This window comes from Grammomys surdaster, unplaced genomic scaffold (assembly GCF_004785775.1).
Source record: "Grammomys surdaster isolate TR1022 unplaced genomic scaffold, NIH_TR_1.0 241, whole genome shotgun sequence".
Taxonomy (NCBI): domain Eukaryota; kingdom Metazoa; phylum Chordata; class Mammalia; order Rodentia; family Muridae; genus Grammomys; species Grammomys surdaster.
In genome coordinates, this window is record NW_021604686.1 from 4,612,097 (window position 1) to 4,639,131 (window position 27,035).

The 27,035-nt window shown below is 45.4% G+C and overlaps 1 protein-coding gene across 1 annotated transcript in view; it reads right to left on the bottom strand.

Annotated features, from left to right (window-relative positions):
* Thsd4 (thrombospondin type 1 domain containing 4) overlaps positions 1–27,035 on the bottom strand; it is a 533,316-nt gene that overhangs the window by 259,920 nt on the left and 246,361 nt on the right. The window contains exon 6 of the mRNA XM_028774578.1: positions 22,146–22,282. Within this exon, the coding sequence (XP_028630411.1) occupies positions 22,146–22,282 (137 nt within the window). The remainder of the gene's footprint in view (positions 1–22,145; positions 22,283–27,035) is intronic.

The following is a 27,035-nucleotide window of genomic DNA, read 5'->3' on the forward strand; positions in this document are numbered from 1 at the left end:
AGAGAGAGAGAGAGAGAGAGAGAGAGAGAGAGAGAGAGAGAGAGAGAAAGAGAGTGTCATGTGGAGAAAGCCTTCATTTTAATTTCCAATTACCTTCCTGGCTACTCCAAACGAATTTTAACAGCCAAGCTTTTCCTGGGACATTTTTCCTTTGAACTCCCAGACTTCCCTTTACTGCTGTTGCTGTAATATGAACCAGATTTTTTTCCCTCCCTCTTGTTTGCTTAAAAGGCGTTAACTATAAATTAGAGTGTCTGAAGAGCGAGGTGTCACTCGTGGGGCCTGGGCTCCTCGGGCCCTGGAGCCTCATGACTGGGAGGGAGGCCAGGCTGCCTCTCTCTTTGGCAGCCAGGCTCCCAGACCCAGGCCAGGGATGATCCCACCCTCCCTTTCAAAGCTATCCAGTTACATCAACATACGAACTGCCTTGTTTGAATTGAGCGTTAAACCATATTCCTCTTTCTTTTTTTCTTCTTCAAACTCCTGTCCTAGAGGAGAAGGAAGAGTTTTAAACACACACTTCTGCTGAGCTATTTTCCACTTGATGCCTTTGTTCTAATGAATTTTTACTTTATATCTCTCATGGTGTGTGTGTGTATGTGTGTATGTGTGTGTGCGTGTGTGTGTGCTGTATGCTCACATGTGTGTTTAGGGGCGCACACCCATGCATATGTGGGAGGACAGAGGAGAACACTGGATGCCATGGTCTGCTAGATTTTTCCTTAGTCTCTTGAGTCAGGGTCTCACAGTGAACCTTGAGCTACACTAGTGGGCTAAGAAGCCCAGCAATCTCCTGCCTCCACTCCTAATAGTGCTGGGCTTCCTGGTATGTGTATGGCCACTCCTGGCTTTTCCCCATGAGGGCTACAGGTCTGAGCTCAGGTGTACTTAACACAGCTCAGCAAGTGTTCTGATTTACTCAGCCCCTGTCCTAACCCTTGTGTTAATTATTAAAATATGTGTATCCATTAAGAGTCTGATGAGAGCAAGAGCCTCGATTGCACACACTTCCCTCTCTCCGGATCAGGAAAGCGGTCACCCACATACAAACAATTATGGGCACGTGGCTTAGCTGTTTTAATGGTACCCAAGCTCGTAGCTGTCAGTCAGTTCAGACCATAGAAGACAGCCACCGAGTAGCAAGGATGCTCAGCGGGCAGGAGTGAGGAGGCAGAAAGCAGAGAAATCTCTGGTGTCTTTTCTTTCTTTCTTTTTAAAATTTATCTTATTATTTTATATTCATGGATGTCTTACTTGCATGGATGTGTATGTACCATATACATGCCTGGTGCTCAAAGAGGCCAGGAGAGGGCATCAGATGCCCCTAGACCTGGAGTTACGGGCAGTTGTGGGCTGCCATGTGGTGCTGGGAATTGACTCCAGATCCACTAAAAGAGCAATCAGTGCTCTTTACCTCAAAGCCATCTTTCTAGCCCCTCCAGGATCTTTTCTTAAAAGGACATTTAACCTAAATATCTTGCTCAGGGTTTCCTATCAAAATATTCTCCAATTGAATGGGATCTTTGATGTCTAAAAGGCATCTTTTTGAGAGCGAAAGAGGAGGAGGCACAGGGATACAGGGACGGAAAAGCAGAAACAGATGACTGGCAAGGAGAGGCTGGAGGGAAGACTGGAGACTGTCAGCCATCCACTGTGAATATACCTAGAGTTACAGAGACCATGGCTGGGAGAAATGAGGTAAGGGTGGAGGGGTTGCCCAAAACCCTGGGCATATTCTGTAACACTGTGACCCAAGTAGCCAGCAAGAGCCTGCGGGGAAGAGTTGGGACCAACACTATTCCTCTGGGATCCGAGTACTGTAAGGTTTCCCAGGACATGCTGACTCATTCCCACCCAGGGAAACAGACAGAGACTGTCAGGGATTTTTGAGCAGGAAGGAAGACCACTGAGAGAGGGGGGTTTCCAAGAGCAAGAGTCAGCACAAAAGAGACCCGGAAGTCAGAAACTGACAACTGACTTAAAGGAGAAATGGCGTTCCTGCGTCATTCTCATGTCTACATTATGTCTATCAGGTAGAGGGGCTATGAGCGACTTAGCTGACTTATGAACACATGCTATCCCACAGACCCCAACATGTGGCTAAGTCCTACTTCTTACACTACATTCGGTGAAGGAATGACTAATTCCATCTCAGATGCTCTGGGACCAGAAACCACTTGTCTGCACGGGAGCAAAATTGGATGTGAACTGAAATGTTCTGGGCCCGGGCTCAACGTGCTTCCTGAAGGTCGCCTGTTCTGCTAGCCCCGGTTTTCAGTATGTAGGCACAGCTCTGCCGGGCAGAAATGAGAGCAGGAATGAGCATCCTGCTGCCTCCTGCAGAGCCCTGGCAGGGTGAGGCCCCTCTGCTTGTCTTCCACTCCAGCTGTTTGGTGGCACTTGAGGCTCTGCAGTGGTGACAGGCACACTATCCCCCTTAGTTTTCAGACACGCTGCTGGATTTATTTGTCTCAAGTCCAAATCCTCCTTCCCCTGTTCCTGCTTTTAATTTGATCTGGGTTTAATACCCATATCTCCTTTGGGCTACTCGCTGCCATGATGGAGAACTGTCCCCTGTCAGAGCCCCATCCACTCTTCCCACCATGGTATCACTTTGATGCTATATGTAGCTTCTTTCTACTTTTAACTTTAAGTGATTTTTTTCCTGTCTGCAAAGGCTTTTATGAAATGTGTTGTAAGCTGACCACAGAATAAGGTAAAGAAAGACTAGCTACTGATATTTCTCCTTATTTTTTTTAAGAGACAGGTTCTCAGGTATTCCAGGAGGGCCCTGAACTTCTTATATAGTTGAGGATGACTGCGAACTCCAGATCCTTTTTGTAGCCAATTACCAAGTGCTGGAACCATTACCACTGCATCCTGCTCACGGGGCACCTGAGACTGAATCCAGGGCTTTGTGCATCCTAGGCAACCATTCTGTCAACAGAGCTGCATCACCAGCTGCCTCGTGGATCTTACAGAGGCAGGATGCTGTTCTTACTTTCTAGTCATTTTGTGTTTGGGGTGCAAACCAAATCCTCCCAAAGAAACTTTATTTTAAGTGTGCTGTGTCAGCTTGAGCCTAGGTCTTCTGGTCAGATTTCATGTCTTGCTTTGGTCCCAGTGCATTTTTATAAGCTAGTTATAGTGATTCTAAAGGAATAATTGATTAACAGCACTGCTGAGTCTTTCATATCAGAACATGGCGAAAACATTGGTCTATTTTTCTTCACTAGTTTCCGTGTGGCAGGCAGTAAGACTGTCTCAGTCAGTGTGACTCTATAAGGTAGAGCATATTGTTTTTCTAAACACAGAGCTGCTAATCACCCTGTGTAAAACTGTAAAGCTTTATGGACAAGATCTAGACTGGTACCTAGATCCCTCTCGCTCCATTCTTTACTGAACGGTCACATAGAAACTGTGTCCAATAAGCCCCAGACATTAAACTATACCCATAGTATTGGGTAATGAGGTATATTTGTGTTGACAGGAAAATTTAAAAGCCAACCCCTTAACTTCAAACAGTACATATGCCCTCGCCATTTGGATAGGGAAGTCCTGAGATGGAAAGCAGGTCTCCTCTGTGATGACCATGTCAGAGTATGTGACAAACGGAAGTTCTCTGAGTGCCTTGCTAGTGCTAAAGCCTCAGAGGAGAATCAGCCAGTCTGTGTCCTGCTTTGCCTGCATAACTGCAGGGAGGCAGAAAAATGGCGTCTACACAGGCACTGGATGTGTTTACAGACAGTCCTTCGTTTTCACCACCTCGCCTTTGACCAAATCTGTTCACCCCGCCACACTTGAGAGCCACTAATATTGAACTTTTCACCACCTTGATTCGAGAATTTGTGATTTCTTAGGCAGTTAAAAGGTATCCCTGTTTTAGTTCCACTCGGTGTGTGGGCGCCATCTAGGTGTGAGTGAGGGTGCCTGCAAGACTCTTCCAAGGGCAAAGTCTTTCCTTCAGGTTTCTAGAACTATCCACCCAGAGAAAGCAAGAAGGACCATCACTGACACCCCCATAGTGTGACTGCATCTAGCATGCAGGATAACTGTGGTTTTCTGTTTTTAAACACTCTGTCATGTAAGGTTGAAAAAATAAGTTAATAAATCCAATTGTTATGGCATCAAATTTGTGTGTGTGTATGTGCACTAAAATTATTTCTCGCTCTGCCCCCCCCCCCAAAATGGTACAAAAGTTCTACTGGAAGTCAAGTATAGGTTGTTTCCCAAATGGTCTGTGTCACCAAAATATCTGATTTTGTCTTGGGTGAATGACATCTCTATGGACCTCAGTCTATGCAGATGTGTTGTCTATATTCTTAGAATGAGTGGTATATATCCTAGTTAGCTTAAACTGTCAGCTTGATACAGCCTAGAGTCATCTGAGAAGGGAGTCTTAATTGAGAGATTTTCAGTATCAAATAGACTTCCGGATTTATCTGAAGCAACGAAGGCTGTCTTGGTTGACATGGGGTGGGGGTGGGGGGCAATCCCACTGTGGGTGGCACCATTCCCTAGGCAGGTAGTTCTAAATAAAAGAGCTAGCCTATGAGTGAGATTCTCTCTCTCTTTCTTTCCTTCTCTTTCTTCCTTCCTTCCTTCCTTCCTTTCTTTCTTTCTTTCTTTCTTTCTTTCTTTTCTTTTCTTTTCTTTCTTTTTCATTCTAAAATGGTTTTGCTTCATGTTCCTGCTCTGATTTCCCTCAATGATGGACTGTGACCTGGAAGTGAAAGCCCAATAAATCCTTTCCTCCCCTAATTTGCTTTTGGCATAGTGTTTGTCAAAGCAAGAGACAGGAAAGGAAAATATCAGGTCATATGACCCAAGTCATTCTTATAAGGACCATGTGTAACCCTTGACTTTGACATCTTTATAAATGGCTGCTATTTGGTTTCAAGCAAGTGCAATAAATAACAAAGTTAAACTATCTTAAGACTCTTTGGAGCAGGGCTAGAGAGATGGCTGTTCTTCCAGAAGACCTGAATTCAATTTCCAGCACCCACATGGGAGCTTACAATCATATATAATTCAAGTTTCAGAGGATGTGAAACTCTTCTGTCATTGTGGCACTAGACATGTATGGGATACATAGACATACATGCTAGTGAATATTCATGCATGTAAATAAAAATAATAAATCATTTTTAAAGACTCTTTGGAAGTGATGCTAAGTATATAAACAACCTCCAATGTCTCTTGGTCCCTAACAGAACCATGACAACGCCTTGTGGGTTCCAACCAAACAAACCCATGTCTTGTTAATAGAAGGCAACTGCAGGTCTGGTGGGTAGAGAGATCAAAACAGCTGTTGTTGACCCTTGGAAAGACACAGTCCATGGACAGGGCGTATACTAGCGGTTCTCAACCTTCCTGACACTGTGACTACAGTTCCTGTTGTGGTGACCCCCGTCATAAAATTATTTTCATCACTACCTCCTAACTGTAATTTTGCTACTGTTATAAATTATAATGCAAATATCTGTGTTTTTAGATAGTCTTAGGTGACCCTGTGAAAGGGTCACCCCTACCAAGAGGTTGAGTACCACTGCCTTAAACCCTTCCTCCTGCCTGAACCTGGGCTCGGTAGAATACAGCCCATGCTCACAGTGACACACCTATTCCAACAAGACCACACCTCCTAATAGTGCCAGTCCCTGGCCCAAGCATATACAAACCATCACAGTGAACATTTGGGAACTGGTTTATCAAGCGCGAGGGAAGGCTTCAGGAGACACCACTGTTGGCAACTCAGTGAGGATCTTCTTCCTCTTTGCTGATAGGTTCCTAGGTTTCTACTCCAGGGTCCTTATCATCTCCCAAGTCCTGGTTTCTCTAGATGCCCTTGCTGGTGGTTGGTTCACAGATAGGCACAAGACGAATGTTCTTGACAGACATATTCCAGAGACAATGTCACCATTTGATTGGAAGATGCTCCAGGTAGAAGGGGCTCTTCCTTTAGATAGACCACATGTCTTCCCAAGATGCTCCAGACTCACAGCAGACATCCTGGAAACTGGCTGGAAGTGAGTTTGAGAATCCTACACTAACATCGGTAGAATAGAAAGGTGAAGGCCAGTCTATCCTCTGTGATACTGTAACTTGCATTTATCTACTCTGGGACCAGCAGATGCCAGGACTGGTGAAGGTTCACAAATCTTGGTGTTCAAGCCTTTGGGTGGGGTTTTCTGTACCTTCAGCCAGACTTACAAAGGCACTTCATTCAGCACAGTGGTTCTCAGCCCTCCTAATACTGTGACCCTTACAGTTCCTTATGTGTGGTGACCCAACCATAAAGATATTTCCATTGCTACTTTGTAGCTGTAATTTTGCTACTGTTGTGAATTGCCAGGTAAACATTTGTGTTTTCTGATGGTCTTAGGTGACCTGTGAAAGGATTGTCTGACCCCGCAAGGGGTCGCAATCCACAGGTTGAGAACAGCTGTTCTAGAGGAAGCAGGAACAGATGCAGAAGAAGAGAGAGATGCAGAGGAAGGTGAACTGTCTTAAAAACTAGGAGCCCTATGCCGTGATTTCGATAAAGACTCACTGGGATGGAATGACCCAGGATACCTGAAGACCATGGAGAAATTTCTAGAGACATGTTTAGATTTGCATTTCAGAAGACAGCGATGGCAAGTTTGTATAAGAAAGAGCAACAGAAGAGGCAGGAAGACCCAGGAAAGCCACCTGATTCACCACAGTGGTGATGAAGACTTAAAGAGGGGGCACAAAGCTGCTAAGACACATGTTCCCTTGGGGCCTCATCACTATTGTCCCAGGAGATGATGGAAGGAAGAATCTAAGTTCATGTTCATATATCTGGCCTAGCTGACTGGTGTTGTTTATGAAGACAGATAGACAGAGAAGAAGAGGAGGAGGGGGAGGGGAGGGAGAGGGAGAGAGAAGCATTGCTGATGGCAAGATTATTTTCTTCTGGGGAGCATGATAGGTAATGAAAGGAGTATGTTCCGTTTTAAGTACCCCAAGGCTTTAGATTCCCATTGGACAGCTGAGTGGAGCTATTCTGCATGACGTTGCTAGGAGGGTAAGGTATGGGTATGTTACAAAGCAGGGAAAATATATACCCTGTGCTTAATGCTTTGATGGCCACAAAAATACTGGGAGTCCAGGCCCCTCATAGGTAAGCTTTGACTCCTACATCATCTTGCAAGAGCCTTTGGCCAAAACGATGTTCTTGACCCATTCTTTAGCCTCAGACTTGGGTACCCAGCTGTTCACTTGCACCTGCCATTTGGGACTGACCAAGAGGATCGTCTAAAAACACAGAAACCCTCCTGCCAATGGAGTCGATGGCATCGAGATGTGATCTTTGGACACACGTAGGTGACACGCCTGTGCTGGATGGCTGTGGGGATATCTGGGTACACCTGGTAAGAAATGAATAGGTCGTATGAGGCTGGGTGAATCCTGCTGCTTCCCAAGGCAGCGTCACTCAAACCTGTCTTCTGTGTAGAGACTGTGTGCTGACTTAATTCGGGGACAGCGGAGGATCAAAGGTGAATAGGACAAGCTTGCTTCTAAGGCTGAGGCACCTCTGGGCATCTGAAGGGAGGCAGACAAGTGAATTTAAAAGGGCAATAGAGGATGGCAGGTATAAGGAAGCACAGTGGTACACACCTATTTCCCAACACACGAGAATCAGGAGTTCAAGGCCAGCCTGGGCTACATAGTGAGATCTTGTCTCAAGAAGAAAAGAGAAGGGGAAAAGGGGCGTCTTGTCAAGACCAGAAACTGAAAAGCAGGCTCAAGGTGAAAAGTAAATATAAGGAACTAGGCTCTGATGGCAGAGGCTGAGGAGGAGCTCTGAGCCAGCGTGCAGAAGTGTATTGTAGAGTTTGGAGCACAGGAGAGAAATCCGGATTGCAGAGGACACATATATTTTCTTGCTATGTTCCTGTTCTGGATTTTTCAAATTTTCTCTTGAATTCTTCAGATCTTCTTACTTACAGTATCTTAGAAGCAAAGGCATATGGGGGTGTTGCAGATTCCAATCCCTGCCCCAACGTTCTGGGATCACAAATGAAAGACACACACACACACACACACACACACACACACACACACACACACATAGCCTTTATATTTTAATATGCCTTAAACAGCTCAATGGCTGAGCCCAACCTCTATGTGGAGACAGAGGCAAGGCTTTAGGATTCCTGGGCAATTTTGGGGACCAAATTAATACAACACAAGCAACATTAGACCAAATACACTCGATCATGGCCAAACATCCCCACGTCTCCACCAGCCTAGTTAGCTTGTCAGTCTGCCACCCACAGCCTTGACCCATTGGTGTCCACCACTCTGTCCTGTCTGGCTATTCACCATGCATTTACAGTGTATTAACGCTGCTATAGAAAGGGAAGGCATGCCACACAGGAGAGGCCATTCTTTGACTTATTTTCTTCTTCTTCTTCTTTTTGAGTCAGCGTTTTATTCACGTAGCCTAGGTTGGCCTTGAACTCATGTAGGACATCTTTGAATTCCGGCTCCACCTGGCTCCACCTCGTAGTGCTAGGTTACAGATGTCTGCTTCTATGCCCGGTGCTATGCAGTTCTGGGAATGCTTCCTGATGCCAGACAAGCGTTCTCTAAGTGAGCTGCATCCCTGGACCTCTTAGTGGGTTTTTTTTTTTCTGTATTGGCTAGAAATAAAAGCTTTGAGCTTGGGTGATTATGGGATTGCCAGATTTCACATTGACAGGGCGTTCTTATCTTTCCTCTAGCATTTGCCTCAGACCTTCTTTCTTACAAGTGAACCAATAAGCAAGTGCTTGAAGAACATCTGTTACACACCTTTGAAACATTTGAAACCACATTTTGCTTGAATCCAACACAGGGCGTGATGGTTAAGTGGTACGTGCTTCCTTAGAGAAAATGGGGCAGAAGATGGCTTTGAACATCCATTTGTAAAATGCCTTTCAAAAAAAAGCACAGCTTATGAATGACCCTTTAAAATGAAAAATCAAAACAAAAAAAAAACCAACCAACCAACCAACCAAACAAACAAACACAAAACAAAACAAAAAACAAAAATCAGGATGGCACAGTTGTGAAGACTGCCAGCAGAGGTCCCTGACAGTGACAACACCCAGGGCAAGGGCTAGGTGTTTTGCTTTACAGTGCAGTTGCTGTTGTTTTGTTCTGTTTTCATGCTTGGGAACTGGATGACAAGCTGGATCAAGGGACCAGGACAGAAGGGACAGCTCATTCACCTTCTGGTTCTGAACAGTACTTATGAAACCCAGAGAAGTCAGACAAGAAAGGGGGGAGGACACAGGACTCCAGTCCAACCTCCCTCCACTAAAGAAATACTTCAGTCAGTAAGGAAAATGGGAATCCTTCCACTTTCCCCCATCCAACTTTGTACTTTGAAAGACTTCAAACCTAAAGAAAGTGTGTACGGGCAGTTGGCCCATGTTGGGTTAACATCGGTCTCTCAGCCTCCACCCCTGTATTTTCTGCATTTTAATGATCCTGTTAACAATCACTGAATATTGATCAATTCTAACAACAGTTCTTAAGTTCTTAAGACCAGTGTTCTGCCCTCAACCTGATCATAGCTCCTCAGGATGCTCAGGTGTGTGAAAGATCTGAAGGGATCATGGTAGCTTAACGGGGGCTGGAGACAGAGAAGCAGAAGAGTGAACAATGCCAGCCAGCCGCCCTGAAAGGCTACCTGTGTGGGAGCTAAAGCAGTTCTAAGTAGAGGGAGCTGCTCCATGTGTCCTGTTCTTCATCTTCTTCTCAACTCTGCCCTCCAGAGAGTAACAAGGAACAGACGAGCCAAGGATCTATGTGCATCGTCTGGTTTAATCTTCACAACCTTGCAGGGCCGGTACTGTTACATAACCAACCCACTTTACAGTAGTGAGAACTGAGGCTAATAACAGTTAAGCCTGGGGAGGGCAGTGTGAATTATCCATACTGAATGTCAACTGTGTCTGCTCAAGACAAGTGGTCCACTCTCCCCTAGGCTGCTCAAGACAAACTCCCCCACCCCTACTCTGCCCCTCCCCCTCCGCAGCAGGCAGCCTTCTCTACTCTAGGACCTTAGTACTCCCTTTGTACAAGGGACACACGTTCTGTATTTCTCATTATATCATAAGGTGGTTCCTGAGGCTCTCTGTTCCCAGAATACAGTCATGGTACCCAGGACAACATCTATGCCTGGCTACCAGTTATTGCTACCCCCACAGTTATTGCTACCCCCACAGACGAACCTGGACACATTCTCACACCATCGCTTACCTTCTGTCACTATGACTGCAGCCATCACCACCACCATCAGCCCTGCCAGGCATAGTCACTCAGTGTTTACTATCCACACCATGCTGGTCCTAGCTCCTCACTAGACAGTCATGTCAGGGTGCCCTTTGTGGCTCTTGGTGTTGTCATAAGGAGAATTCACTCTTCTAGTTAGAAGTTTCCCCAGTTCTTAGCCACAGAAATCTAGTTCCATTTATTTCATTTTTGCTCTACTTAGTCTATTGCAATTTCTCAATGAAAGCAGTAATTCATGGTAGTTTCCTTCTGGGCTGCTCTAAAGGAGGTGCAGTTTCACCTCTGACCACTAGATGTCATCACTAACCAATTCTAGAAAACCTCATGCATGAACCCCTGTAAAACAAGTCATGTCTTTAAGCACCCAAAGTCTCAGCTCATCTGTGACATGATCTATTTAAGACTGAAACACACAGTAAGACTCAGGCCACTGCTAAAACATTAGAACAGGATCCCAGGTGCAGTCTGGGGTTGGGGGGGGGAATCAAATATCTGTTTTTATAAAGCACTTCCCCCAAACCGAGAACACACGAAGCACTATTAACCCAGCAGGCACTGTGTGATGTTTTATAATGTGTTTAAGTTCACATTGTACACACATGAAGTATTTAAATTAGACTTCTAGAAACCGACTGGGAACACTTGAGGGTGGACATGCTTTAGGCTGGGGACTGAGCTTAGTTGGTAAAGTCCTTGCTTTGCAAGCATGAGGACCCAAGTCAGGCCTTCAGAAACCAGGCTTAAAAAAAAAAAAGCCAGGTATGGTGGGAAGTGCATGGAATTCCAGTACTAGTCAGGTGGAGACAGGCGGCTGAATCCATGTGACCCCTAGTCTTGCATACTTGGTAAATGGCAAGCCATTAAGAGAGATCCTGTCTCAAACATAAGGTAGACAGTATCTGAGGGGTAACTCTCAAGGATAGAACAATTCCAGGGGATGTCCTCTGGCCTTCACATGCATGTAGATGTATGTAGGCATGCAGGCACACACATGCATGTAACACCCGTGCACACAAGCTGCTTCACACGAGAACAGTTTATCACAGCTCTCACAGGAGACATGCTCGAACCCCAAGTGGATTAATACAAAATGTAAGAGCAGAATGCATAGAATCATATGTTACTATTAGAAACACAAGGGGTATTCACTACATATCCCTGCTGGCCTCAGCCTCCGATCCTCCTGCCTCAGCCTCCTGAGTGCTAGAACTAGAAGCTCACATAACCATACCCAGCTTGAGGATTCTGTATAACATCACAGTGTAGAAGCCCTATGCCATGACATCTTTAATCATGAAAAAAAAAAACTAATAAATGCACCACTCACAACATTTTAAACTTCTGAACCCAAAGAAAACCCTACCGGTGAAGGCCCAGCTCAAAAGGCTACCTGGTCCCTCCCTCTAAAAAACATTCTTGCAAATCACAACATTCAAAAGAATGTCCGATGCATGAAACATCCTACTGCTGAAGAAGATGACCAACAGTTGAGAGAGGAATGCGCAGAGGTTGATCATGTAGAGGAACATGAATGGTCGATGCCTTCTCAGGAGGATCCATGACAGCTGGACCAAGGCGAGGCAGGTCAGGAGGCTGAGGCACACATTCAAGGAGACCTGCCAATCAGCAAATGTTCCTCAAGCCTTATACTCCGGGTGCCCCACTCACTTTATATGAGTTCAGGCTCTGAGTGGTCTTTAAGGTGTGAAGAGACACTAGCCAGGACAAGGTGAGATAGAAACAAGGTTGACCTGAGGCCCCATTTCACATTTATCCAGCTGTCAACTATCTAATCAGGTATGAAAAAATGGCCTCATCCATTGGTGGCGGGAACAAAATCTGTGTCAATCAGTCTCAGGATAGAAGTGCCAGCTATTGAAGTTGCAAATCCACACATACATATCCTTTTTAAAAAGAAGGTTTGTCTTATGTGTGAATTTATGTGTGTGTGTGTGTATGTGTGTGTGTGTGGTACATACAGATATGTGCCATGAGTATGAGTGTGCACAGAAACTAGACAAAGGGGTTAGATCCTGGAGCTGGAGTTATAGGCAGTGATGACTCATATACTGGGTAGTGAACTCTGGAAGGAAGGAAGGAAGGAAGGAAGGAAGGAAGGAAGGAAGGAAGGAAGGAAGGGAGGGACAGCAAAAGCTCTTAACTGCTGAGCCATCCCTCCAGTCCAATATATGCACACACTCTTATGTTGCTTCTGAGACTTTATCAGGTACTTGGAAATGAGTAAAGGAACCCACATACACACGTGTTTGTTATGGCATTGCTGCTAACAGCCAAAGAGTTCATGTGACATATCTGAACATCACAGTTAAATAAATCAGAGTTTACTTATACCGTCCAATAGCACACAAGTGTAAAATGAAGGAAATTGCTTTAGATGAAAAGCTCCTCCAAAACACGTTAAGGGGTACAAGTTAGTATGTGCTGTATACATCAAGAGGAAGGAAAACTAACAGAACATGGGAGTTGGAGAGATGGCTAGTGAAGGCGCTTGCCACCAAGTCTGATGATCTGAGTTCAAGCCCCAGAACCTACCTGAGGGAAGGAGAGAACTAACTTCTCCAACTTGTCCTCTGACCTCCATATGTGTGAGCTATGGCACAGGCATGCATATGGATATGTATTAATAAATGCAATAAAATAATTTTTGAAAAAAAAAACACCAATGGGCAGGTAGTTGCATAAAAACCTGTTTTCACAAAGACACTATCAAAAAAGTGGTTGTCTCTTCTTATGGTACGAGGTGCTAGGCAGATGGTGGGGGAAAGGATCATTTTTTGATGTTTAAACCTGACAAACTTCTGAACATCAAAACCACAAAATATGCTTAGCATGCGTGAAGCCCTAAGGTAGCTCTCCAGCACCACCTAAGACAGTGTGGAGGTTTTTGCCTGTAATGCCAGGACTGGGGAAGTAGAGTCAAGAGGAACAGGAGTTCAAGGTCACTATTAACTACTTAGTGAGTTCAAGGCCAGCCTGGGGGACACAAGACCCTATATTGAAAAACCAAAATCAAAAACTGTCCTGTGTGTTCATCTTCTAACACTGGCTTCTGCTGAGGTGTGCTGCGTCACAGCCTGTGTTTCCAGAGGTTCCCCAACAAATTTGTGGTGCAAAGACAATACTTGACAGCCATTTATAATGGACGCCTAAAGATGGTGTTGCGATGACAGACGTTCTGTTCACATTTTCACCTAGATATCTAAGCCAGGCTCCACCCACCCGTCATTGTGCTAAGCATACTACATCCATAATATTCAGAGTATGACCCCACAAGGTACCAGTAGATGACCTGAGTTGCTTCTCCAGGAACATGCACAGGAAACAGGCTACTTCTCCTGGGCTGCTAGAATTTGCCAACTTTCCCCAAGCTAGTCATCTCCAAAGAGAATGACCTCAGTTGAGAAATTGCTTCTATTACGTTGACCCGTGGGCAAGCCTGATGGGCATTTTCTTGATTAATAATTACTGTGGGAGAACCCAGCACACTGTGAACAGTGCCACCTCCGGGGACGTAATGTAAGAAAGCAAATGGATGTATGTAAGAAAGCAAACTGAGCAAGGTGTGAGGAGAAGCCAGTAAGCGCATTCCTCTATGGTCTCTGTTTCCGTTTCTGCTTCCAGATTCCTGCCCTGAATTCCCTTCATGATGCTTTCGGTCATGGTGTTTTTCACAGTGCCCCTTAGCCCCTTAGTCCAACCTTGCATAGGTCTCTGAACCCCTGATGTTTTATGTCATGCTTTTGAGGATAGAACCTAGAGGTTATAACAGCATCAAAAGAGCATTGTGTAGCTACTGGGAACCAGTACCAGGGCAGATGATAGCCACAGGGCCAGTCTGTGCTTGGTTTAGGGGCAGGACCTCAGTGGAGGTTTCCCCTGTTTTCCTAGCACTAAGTATCAAGCACAACCCCTGGCAGTTCAGAAAGAGCACCACAAGATCCTCATCTCTTCAGAAATCCATGGAAAAGGGACCAAACCTTGCTCTCTCTCTCTCATGTACTATATCCCAGGAGGGGACATCAGAACCACACTGGATGCTCTGGACATCCCGTTCCCAGTCTTACCCACAGACCTATTTTGATATTGGATATCCTGGATGACCTCAAATTCTATTCTGAATTCATTATGTCATCCTGTTTCCAGGGGAGTCTGTCAGGGTCTAGACAATGACTTAGTGGAGGTTTCCATTGCTAGAGCCAACATATGTCCAGGAAGATGGAGAGGCTTCTTTAGCTAAGGATGGCCCCACCAAGAGACCAGATTAACTATAGGCAGAGAGCAGGGCAAGCACAAACCAGGTACCGCATCATCTGCCAGCCCGAGTACCTCATGGGAGCCAGGTCTCCCCATCCCACAGCTGGACGTCAACAGTGCTGTCTCCACTCGGTACCTGGCCCATCCTCCTCAGACACTTCCCTGTGACACACCACTTAATGTAGCTTTCCACAATCACTCGTGCTTCCAGGACCCTGATAGCTGCCAAGAACCCATCCAACTTGGTATTCTTTTGCCATGCAACTGGCTTGTACTACTTTTTCTGCCAGGCTTCAAGTTCAGTGGGGTAGGAGCCGTGTTGGTCTTTTCCATTGTATGAGGGCCAGTGTTTAGCCCCAGCGTGTAGCTGTTGCATAGATAAATATGTGTAGTATTGAGGATAACTAAGAATATGTGATATTGTTACATAGGAGGTAACTGAGGAAGACTGCAGCTGGGTCTCAGTACCTGGGCCTCCTGGTCAAAATGGCTAAAAAGTATTTAAGCTGCAGGCTCATTGCTCCTGTAGTATCAATGATACTACAGCCATCAGGGCACTCTGCCACACACATGTACTGAGGAAGGGTCTGTATCCTCCAAAGAATTGGACTTCAACTTAATATCATGTGCACTGTGATCCTAGCACCTCCTTTACCTTTAGCAGATTTTCTATAAGATCATGAGAAGAAACTCCCTAAACTGGTATCCTAACCACCATGATTTAAGAGGGCAAAGGGTCACCTTATGCCGTGAATATGCAACCTGCCACATAAATATTCATAAAAAGTTCTTTAGCATTCGGGAGACAGAATCCACTGGGTTGTTTCCCAGATTCTATTTGGAGTGTGTGCTTTGCTAAGTGAACTAACTGCTGCTTTGACTGTCTATGTCTCTAGATTGAATTCTTTCCTTCGAGAAGTTAAGACCCCAGAGACCCCAGTAAAGTCTCTCTTTCTCTCTTTCTGTGTATGCATAAGTAAAATCGAGCATGTATTAATCAAGAAATCAAGACAGATTTTAATATGTTAGGTAGTTGTCCAAGTGGTTAGAGATGAAAGAATACCTAATAGAAAAGAAATATATAACTAGGGAAATATCAGGTTTATGCTCAGTTTCAGCTCTAAACATGTTTAAGCCAGATTGCCACAGGCAATGCCTCATTTGCTGGAGTCCTGAGAGCTGGGCTCCCCTACACTTCTTCACACACAGGCCCTGCAAGCTACTCTTGTACTCTTGACCAAAGAAAGTTCTTCCTCTTCTTAGACCGTGTATGAAGCTTTAAAAGAGGTGCACGCCCCGGCACAGTGAGGGGAGGAGGCAACTGCCTAACTACTGCATCCGCAGGCTCAACACTGATGATGTGATGCTGTGGCCAGGCCCGCTCGCATCTTTCCGATTTTTAAAAGGTTCCCAAGTCAGAGCAAGGGCTGCAGAATGACAACCTTCTGTAATCTCATTCTTGATTCTATTCAGTCAAGGAGAATCACCACGAGCGTCTCAGTTTGTCCATTCATTCGTATATTTAAGAGCATTTACTGCACAATTTATAAATCTTATTAAGGACTGAAGATAAAATATGTATGATCATGTATCACACACACACACACACACACACACACACCATATAGAATAGTCTCCTGGTGTAGGCACTCAGGCACTGTTAACATAGCGTGATGAGCTTTGAACACCACAAGGTACCATTAGAATGACTTTCCTGGAGTAGCAATCAGAGGGAGTCCCCAGCGGGGTTCATAAGCCTGAGTTCAAATAAATGAGAAGTCTTACATCCTAGCTCAGGACTGAGTCATGCAACTGTCTATAACAAATTACCCAACTCAATTAGTCAAGCAGATTCGCCATGACGCTGGTAGGATGGCTTAGTGGGAAGAGGTGCTTGCTGTCCAACTTTTTGACCTGAGTTCAATCCTCCAGAAGCCACACGAGAGAAAGAGGGAACTGATTCTTCCAAGCCGTCCTGTGACCTTGAGTTGAATGCCAATACACATACTAAAAGTGTGTGTGTGTGTGTGTGTGTATGTGTGTGTGTGTAAGCAGAATTCACAAACTAAAGCTGGTAAGGAAAGAGTGAGGAGGCAATTTGGATTAAATGGGCAGAGACATAGGTGTGCACACTAATAGTCCTAACCAGGACTGGGAAGGCAGAAATAGGTGTATAGCTGGAGCTTCCTAACCAGTCAGTTTAACCTTATCCATCAATGCACTCCAGGTTAAGGAGAGACCCTATCTCCAGAACTAAAACAGAAAGCAACTGAGGAAGATAAGTTTGCCAGCCTTCAGACTCTACATGCATATAAACATGTGCACCTGCGTGCACATAAACACACACATACACACACACACACACACACACCCCAAAATAAAAACTCCAGAGCTTATAACATAGGGCTCAGCATACAGCAACCCTCAGAGGGCTCTTTGCCAGAAGCTGCCCTGTTGGGATGTTGAAGCAGCCTGTTCTTTGCAGAGTGTCTATTCCTGGGCTGTTTCTTTGTGACCAAAGATCTTATGAATGACAATGATGATGGTGACAGTGATTCTTGTCAGAGAAGGTAGTGGGCCTTGTGGGCCTTGTGGGCTGGGAAGCCTGTGCTTTCTGAATAGTTGGCTGTCAACTTCTTGCCAATCCTTTATACAATGTGACCAGGTTCCTCTGAAGCCAGCTTGACCTTTGAGGCCAAGTTTCACCTCATTTTCTTAAGGTATGACCAAAAAATAATATCTATAATCAAACTGAAAACTCAGTTTTTGAAGATGAAGTTCAAAGCTGAGGAAAGCAAAGCTTAGGTCCAACCCACTCGATGAGCCGCTTAGCGCTGGATGCTGTGTTTGGGCTCCCTGATCATTTTACCAAATGGGATGGTATATTCACACATGGTGGCTATGATGGGACAGGGCTGGAACCATCTCAGAGATCTCTCTGAAGACTGGCCAGATAGCCCCGTTGATGCAGACAGGGAGGGGGCTGGGCTCTATGTGATCACCTTTTCCGTCTCTGACCTTTGAAGGACCGTCTTTGTATAGTCACTGGCTTGAAAAGCAACCTCTGAGATCCTTTGATCCTTGTCAAAATGGAAGTATCATCCAGCACTGAGGGACTAGAGACAGACTCCCATTTTCCCTAGTGCCCTAGTTCCTAGGCAGCCAGTCTGGCTAGCTTCCTTCCAATTCTCAGGGACTTTAGCAAGCATGTAAATACAGGCTTTATCGAGAGCTGGATTAGACACTAGGAGTGTATGAGTTGGGCCCTGGCTCTTCATTTGCCCTGGGATGGGAAAGAGAGTATGTCACCCCTTGCTATCCTTCATGCTTACATCAGGTTTCTACTTGAGTAAGGCTTAGCACCTCATTAGAGGGTATATTTATGTCCATCAGACTAGTCCTGAACTCATCATCTTCCTGCCTTACTCTCTGAGGCTCTGGGATTCCAGCTGTACCCTATCACACTCTATTTCCTACTAACTTTGGTTGGGACCTGGCCTTTCCTTTTTATTTCATATAACCAAGAGAGGCTCCATAGGATAATGGTGGAGGAGGCAGACAAGTATATACGTCCCAGAGTGTGCTGTCCGCAGGGGACAGCTTTTCAGCTGTGTGTCAGGGAGGCAGAGATGCCATGAGAATTCCAGGCTTGGAATCCAGTATTCAGAAGGAACCCACACATTATTAGAATGGGAAGCAAATTCACTTCTGGTTGTTTAAACTGATGTTCCAAAGAACAAAATCATCGGTTGGTGCCTTTAGCAACATCAGTGGGAGAATTTCAAGTAACAGTACAGGAGGAAAGGGAAGCCTGTGAATGCAGTCCTGGAAGCATCTGCTAAAACAGTCATGTCCTAGATGCATGATGGGATCTTTTCCAGCCGTAAAGAAGAATGGAATTAGGTTGCTTGCAGGAAAACATGCTCGACTGGAGATATTCACATTAAGGTAGATAAGTCTATTTTGGAAAGATACATATTGCTGGTGTTTTCTCTCATTTCTGCATCCTAAACATTATAGACACATAATAGCAGGTGTACTCATGGCATATGAACAGAAGCCATAATGTTTAGGAGGGAAAAGGGGGGAAGGGAGGGATGAGAGGGGGAGGACCAGGGGAATATGTTCAAAGCACCTCATATACATGATGACGCTGTGTGTGTGTCTGTGTGTGTGTGTGTGTGTCTGTGTGTGTGTGTGTGTCTGTGTGTGTGTGTGTCTGTGTGTGTGTCTGTGTGTGTGTCTGTGTGTGTGTGTGTGTGCGAGAGAGAGAGAGAGAGAGAGAGAGAGAGAGAAGGAGGTAAGGGAGGGTTAGAAAAATGTGTTTAAAGCATCTCATACATGCATGACTACATATGTGTGTGTATGTGAAAATCTATTCAGAAAAAAAAGATGCAGCCTAGAAGATATCCAGTTTAGTATTTTATTATCTTAACACTGCTGGGCGGCAGCTTTGGATTTGTTTATTTATTTATTTATTTATTTATTTCACGCATGCATGCATGTGGGAAGTGGGGAGGGTGCACGCGTGGTGCTCATGTGGAGGTTAAAAGGCAAGTTGTGGGAGTCAGTTTTCTCCTTATCTGACTGAACTCAGAGCCAGCAGTGGTGACATGCTATTTCGAAACCCAGTGAGAAGAGAGCACTGCGCACGTCTCCCAGGTCCTCTCACTGTCCCCTTATTTCCATGGCTGGCCGTTTGCTAATGGCATCCCTTCAAACCTTGCTATCTAGTATATGATCCAGGACCCATCTGCATCACATAGAGTCCACAGGTGAAGCAGACTGTCGCTCCCTTCTGCAGAACCACTGAACCAGCATGGCCTCACTCTGGACTTTCACGCTACAGTGGAGGGCGATATGCGTCTCACCAATCTATAATCTGCTACCCACACCATGAAAGATATAATATCAGCACATAGAAAGCTCATGTGGCGAAAAGGGATATATTTGTGGTTAACCATGAGAATAATATTTAAAATGTCAGCGTGCTTACCGAGAACCAGGCAGTATTACCAAGCCACGTTTCTTCATCTCAGCATGGTGGCTAAGTACACCTCCGCCCACCCCTGGAGCTGTCTGGGTTTTATATCGACAAGACACAAGCCAGTCCTTCTGGAAGAGACGACCTTAATTGAGAAAATGCTGCCACAAGATTGGCCTGTAGGCAGGCTTGTGAGCTTGTGGGGCATTTTCTTAACTAGTGAGTGATGTGGGCGTGCCAATGTAGACAGCGCCACTCCTGGACAGGTGGCCCTGAGGCTTAGAAGAAAGCTGGCTGAGAAAGCCATGGATGGCCAAGCCAGTAAACAGCCTTCTCCCATGGCCTCAGATTTAGTTCCTGCCTTGAACTCCTGCCCTGGCTTCCTTAGATGAAGGACTTCAAACTGAAAGCTGAAATAAACCCTTTCCTCCCCAAGAGTCCTTTGGTCCTAGCATTTTATCATGCAATAGAAAGTCTACCCAAGACAACCTCCCTCCTAACCCTGCCCAGGACATAAAAGGGCACAGAGAACTCCAGGATCATTATCAGAATCATACAGCAAACCAAACAGACAAGATTTGAACTCATGGAGACTGGCTACACAGAATGTACCTCAATTATATTTGTGGTATATGGTATGTGCCGTATGTGTGCTCACGGAGATCAGAGACCATCACTGAGGTGTCTTCCTGCCTCTTCGGAGACATAACCTAATTCTTTCCTGGTTTGGCTCCTCCAAAGACATTTCATTCACACTGATGTTACAGAGAGTATCCATCTTTCTCAGTTTCCGTTCATTCTCTGTCTAAGATGATCGATAATGCATTTGGTACATTCTTTTACATCTTATTTTAAATTTTCTCATCAAAACAGCACTGGGAGACGCATGTTCTCTGCATATTGATATTAACATAATTCTGAAAACTGAGAATGCAGGAATTTTTGTAACAGTGGGGTGCTGGGAGTAAATTCTACTGAAAAGCAAATTCCTACCATCAAGGATTTTTCTTTAAAAAAAAAGTTTCTAAGCCTTTTGGGGTGGGGCACAGAAGAGATGGCTCAGTGGACGAAAAACCTGCTGTGCATGAAAGAAGGCCTGAATTTGGACCCTCAGCATCTGCATAAAGCCAGATGTGGAAGGATATGTCTGTAACTCCAGCATCCTATGGTAAGATGGGCGAATCTCGGGAAGCTTGGACCAGCAGGGCTGGAACACCAGCAGGAACAATAAGAGACCTGTCTCAAAACAAGGTAGAAGGCAAGGACTGACAGCTCAGGTTGACCTCTGACCTCTACACACATGCTACAGCAGAGGCATGCATCTGCATCCACGCACATAAACACATACACGGGGGTTTTTGTTTGTTTGTTTGTTTGTTTTTTTGAAGGTGATGAGGGAGGAGATTGTACATAGAGATATATAAATCATACTTTATTAGCTCTGATATTAAACATACAGAAATTTACATTAGAAAACGTTATGGCTAAAGGGCTGGTCGTCTGATGAAAGTCAGCGCTGCCGTGTATGACGCATTAGCTGAGACAGCATTGCAGCCTGTCTCATGTGGCTACAATTAGGCCTTAGCTCCAGAGAAGCATTTATAGATGGAAGGCAGGTAAAGGGCCAGGCAGAGACACATACGGTTATGAGGCCGGTGTTTTCATATTTAAGAGGAATGCTGTTAGCTAAACGGCACTTTTTGTTACCATGGAACATCCCCACTGAACACGGTGCGTTATTTGTGGAGTCCGTTGGCAATCAGGCACATCCATGGACAGCTACAAGTGACTTCACAACAATCAGGCATCTTTACAGCCTGCTTTCAAGGGATACAGTGACAACACACATCACCTCTAGCGGCCCAAGAGGTGACAGTGTTGCTCTCGTGTCTGTCCCTTTGCACAGGCGCCAAGTCCCCTGTCGCTTATCACTTTGCGCATGCGTCACAAGCCCAATGACCACCTTGTTCTCCCGGCTCCTGCTTTCTTCTCTCCTCCTTCTCTCAGAGGCTGCCTCTCTTTCCCCTCCCAATAAACCTCCTATGTGAGACCTGCTGCATGGCGGGAATTGTTTGAGACTCGTCACTTAGTTCTAGCAGAGTAGATTTCAGAAGCCCGAGGAGGTTCAAAACTTCCTGTTTAAAGTCCGTCATCTGCTACAAAAGGCACTCAGCAACTTTCCTGTGGAAGCGTACCTCACAGGGGAGGCAGGGTAAAACACACCGTTCTCTTAAAATGCCACCTGTACACTGGCGCCATCCGTTTCCAACTGAGACTGCTATGCCAGTTCTATAATCCCCACACCACAGATTGGGAAGGAGCACCCCATCTCACCAGAAAACTGTCACGTGTCAAGGCCCCTGTGAGTCACACAGTGTGAACATAAATCATTAGACAATTGAAAAGTTAGCGTGACACAGGGTGACTCAAAGATCAAAAGCAGGAAAGCAGGGAGCTGACAAGCTGGTCTATCTCAGCCCACTGCCCCAGAGCTAGCAGCTCCAGGCCACTTCTTCCCTGGAAAACCATCAATCACAGGTTAAGTACCCCGAAGACCCCCAAGTCCAGAGGCACTTACCTTGCACTGACCCGACACACAGATCGCCGTGCCGTTCTGATCACAGGGCGTGCCATCAATGACCCTCTCAGCTTGCCGTACGTAGAAGCGGTAGCCAGTTGCCTGGCAGTTCAGCTCACACTTCCGATTACCCTTTACTACAGAGAGAGAGGGAGGGGGAGGGGGAGGGGAGGGGGAGGGGGAGAGGGAAAGGGAGAGGGAACACACAAAGGTTTGAGTGACCTCACCTCTGTAGAATCCACCCTCACCCTTCCACCTATATATTATTCATGGTAATAAACTTCATATTGTTACGAATTGACAGTTTTGATCAAAGTGAGGTTAGTATACATAACGGCCGATCAATTGACATAATCAAATTTAAGACATTTTCATAACCCCCAAAAGAAGCCTTATGCCTGTGAGCTGCCCCTTCAGTTCGTCCTCCAGAGTGTCTCCCGTCTGTAGATCTGTTCTCAGGTACTTCTTATAGTTGTGAGAAAACCATCAGACCTCCCGCAAGGACAGTCTGGAGACGGCTTTGTATCTTCATCTATTGGTGTATGGTGGAGATCTGACACTAACAGAACATTGTAAAGAGTTTTAAAAGCTCTCACCATTGCAGATAAGATTGTACTTCTACACACCCTGTGGTTTGTGTTGTTACAGAATTCTGTGTCATTTTTAAGCTTTGCTATGCTTTTCTTTCTTAGAACTTTAAAAGCTATGTGGGGAACTGGGGATGTGACTGGGAATGTGACCATTTGATAGAGCTTTGAGGTTCTGGGTTTGATCCCTAGCGTGGCATAAACAGGACACAGTGGTATGTGCCAATGTCATCTTTGTGGTCACACAGTGTGCTGGTTAGCATCATCTGGAGGGAGGAAACCTCAACTGAGAAAACGACTTCATACAACCTGTCCTGTAGCCACTTCAAAGCGGGGCTTTGCTTTTCAGTGACTGATGATGGATGAGGGAGGACCCAGCACAGGGTGGGCAGTGCCACCCCATAGCAGACAGTCCTGAGAAGGTAGCTGACTGTGAGCCTGGAGAGCAAGCCAGTGAGCAGTGTTTCCCTGTGGTCTCTGCTTCAGCTCCTGCCTCCAGGTTCCTGCCTCCAGGTTCCTGCCTCCAGGTTCCTGCCTCCAGGTTCCTGTCCTAACTTGCCTTCAAACTGGAGTATACACTGAAAGATAAACTCCTTCCTCTCCAAATTGCTTTGCATAATGGACTGTATTACGGCAACAGGAAGCAAACCAGGACGCGTGGTGATTCTGAAGGCTTCTTGGGCCATGTGAAGTCCTGTCTCCTAAACAAATCGACAAACACACAAAAAGACCTACATGGCTGTATCACCTTTACACTCTCAAATTTTTATGTTTACTTGTTTATTTACTTATTTGTTTACTGATTTAATGTGCATGTGTGCCCATGTGTGCACATACTTTTCTAAACAGAACGGAGGTGGGAAGACCTAGCCTAGATGGTGTCACATCCTGGGCTGAGGACAAGAGAAGAGAGAGTGAACCATGTGACAGCATGCCTCTCTCTCTGCTTCCTGACTGGGGCGCCATGTCACCTGGAACTGCTGAACCCTCTTTCCCACAGGATCAGCTACACTTGCAAGCAATGGACTAGAAGAAAATCTTGCCTTCCTAAGCTGCTTTTGTCACATAGTTTTGTACCAACAACGAAGAAAGTAACAAACACACACTGTCTTCGCTTCACTGCCCACCTGCAAACTGTTTGTCCTCACCTCTGACTCATTAGATTTCTGTCACTTTACACAGAGCCTGGTATACTGTAGGTGTTCAATATGTGCTAACTATTGTCACAAGAAACAATCTAGTTTGTTTGCAAAAGAAAGAAAGATGATTAGGCAAAATATATTTCATATCTAAAACAGACAAGCCAAGCACACACTGATTTTAAAACCTGCTTTTGAAGACAATATAAATTCTGTGCTTAGTCACAGACAGCACAACCGGGGTCATGTCTCTGTCTAAAAACCAGATTATTGGATCTCGTAATACTGGCTTTTCCCTACACAACACAATGCATCATGTTTTCCCTAGAGGGGCTGCCTGCCTGTCATAGCAATAAATCTCTTTATTTTGTTCCAGAGCCACTGGATCTCGCTAACAGGAAAGAACAGGGGGACTCTGGGACCTCAAGGCTCAGGGAAGGTCAAGTCCTCTGTGAGCTCTGGGCTGTAGCATACAAGCCCAGAGACTGCTTTCCTGCTTGGCTACAGGAGAATTGGAAGGGTGAATGTGGAAAACTATCCTGACAGAATACTGACTACCAAGATGGAAGCATCACTGGGGACTTCCCCGGATCAAATTATTTTATTGGCTTAAGAAATCCAGGGACTGAAGGGACAGCTTTGTGGTTCAGTGCTTGCCGGCAGGGAAGAGACACTGTGTTCTAGAGCCAACACTGAAAACAGAGGGTAGTGGTGGGGGCAGGGGAAGGCAAGCCTCAGCAAGGCTCATCATGTGGACACTACACCTGAGTGCCGTGACCACAGAGGCCAACGAGGATGCTTGGTCCTTTGGAGATGGAGCTACAGGCAGTAGTGAGTGTGCTGGGAACCACACTCGGCTCCTCTGCATGGATAGTTAGCTCTCTTAACCACTGAGCTATCTCTCTAGTCTTATGATTTGCTTTCTTAGCTCATCACTTTCTTCTTCTCCCCACTCTGTAATGAGCTAGCCAGTGCTGTCCAGGTGTGCCACATTTTAAATAGTAAATGTGACTGTGACAGGCATGTGACTTGGGTGAGGGTTTGGTATTTTTACTTCTGTGGCCTCTTCCAGTATCTTCTGCAGCTATGATTTTCCTTCTTTCCTCCTTCTCCTCCTCTCCCTCCTCTTTCTCCTTCTCTTTTGTTTTGTTTTATTTTTTAAGAAAGGGTTTCTCTGTATAAAACTGGATGTCCTGGGACTAGGCCTCAAACTTAAGAGATCTGCCTGCCTCTGCCTCCCAGCTGCTTAGATGAAAGGTGTGTGCCACTATTCCTGGCTATAATTTTATTTTATTTTTATATTTGCAACTGTAATAATAATAATAATAAAAAGGCCATTTGGAAAATGTCCTGATTAGTTTTATGTCAACTTGACACAAGAGCTAGGGTTATTTAAAAGGAAAAACCACAAGATCTGGGGATATGGCATTTCCTTAATTAGTGATTGATGGGTGAGGGTCCAGCCCATGGTGGTGTAGTGCCATCCCTGGGCTGGAAGTTCTCGAGTCTGGAAGAAAGCAGGCCATAGGTAGCAAGCCAGTAAGCAGCACCCCTCCGTGGCCTCTGCATCAGTTCCTGCCTCCAGGTTCCTGTTCTGTTTGAGTTTCTGTCCTTACTTCCTTCATCTATGAACGATATGGAAGTATAAGCTGAAATAAACTCTCTCCTCCTCAACTTGCTTTTTGGTCATGGTATTTCATGGTGCAATAGAAGCCCAAATTAAGACAGAGAAGAAGAAGTGGGTGGGGGGAGTTAACCATGAGATAGAACATGATACTCTCCAAATGGCCAAATGGAAATAACCCAGAACAGTCTCAGGCTTGGAATAAGTCTACCTACTGCTCCAATCAGTCACTGGGCTGGACCCTTGCTCCTGTGGCTCACAGGGTGAACCTCTTCTAAGACCTGCACCCAAGAGACAACTGATATCTGAGCTCATGTGACTTTCTGACCAAACTGCCTAGTGTCCTTTTGTCTGAGAGGTCATTTGTTTGTGACAGGGTCTCCCTCTAGTACAGTAGTTCTCGACCTTCCTAATGCTGCAGCTCTTTAATGCAGCTCCTCACAATATAGTAACTCTCCAATCATAAAATTATTTTTGTTACTATTTCATAACTGTAAGTTCGCTTCTGTTATGAATCATAATGCAAAGCTCTTTGTTTTCTGATAGTCTTAGGCAAACTTTATGAAAGGGTCATTCGATGCCCATAAAGGGGTCTTGAAACACAGGTTGAGAACCACTGCCTTAGATAGTATCATAGAGCTTCTCAGCCAATTATGTCCAGGCTCCTCTGGATCTTGCATATACGTACATACACGTAAGCCTACATGCATGCATGCATGCACATATACACACACTCCCTAACGCCTTTGCAGTTCCAAACAAGATATCCATGAAGGGCTCCGAAGGAAGACTGGGCAGCAAGAGTGCATGTCCTTCCTTTTTTTCTCTCTGGAATGAAGTATACTTCTAGGACTGTGTAGCTCAGTGGCTGAGCATGTGTGTAACACATGCATGTCCCCACAGTCAATCACACTAGTAAAAACATTTCTAAAAGCAAACTAAAGTTCTGATACCTGGAGGTCTATCTCCCTGAGCAGATTTGTCACAGCTTGTTAGCATAGTGGAAGGAGGAATCGAAAAAGCAGCCACCAACTAACAGCTGTAGGCTAAGTGTGTCCCTCCTGCCCATTTTCCCCCCACAACTCTATCTCTCTCTTCTCCTCCTCTCCTCTCCTCTCCTCTCCTCTCCTCTCCTCTCCTCTCCTCTTCTCTTTCCTGCTGCTTCCCAAGTTCTCATGGTGGGGGACTCTTGATCTTTTTTTACCCATAAAAATAGTGGTTCTGGATGTGTGTGTGGCGGTCCCTCGGCACCAGGCATCACTTGGGAACCGGCTGAAATGTGAACTCTTCAAGGTGGCTCCCAGACATCCTGAGGCAGAAACCCTGGGGATGAAGCCCCATCCTTCATCAAGCTTTGGAGCCACTGCTCTCAAAGACTATCAAGATGGGAACACATCTGGAGAGTGATGCGCATTCTTACTCGGGCCAATGGAGGAAGAATCAGGAGGAGGACTGAGAAAGCTGGAAGAGTCGAGGACAACACAAGAAGATCTACAGAGTCAACTACCATGGGCTTATAGGAGCTCATAGAAACTAAAGC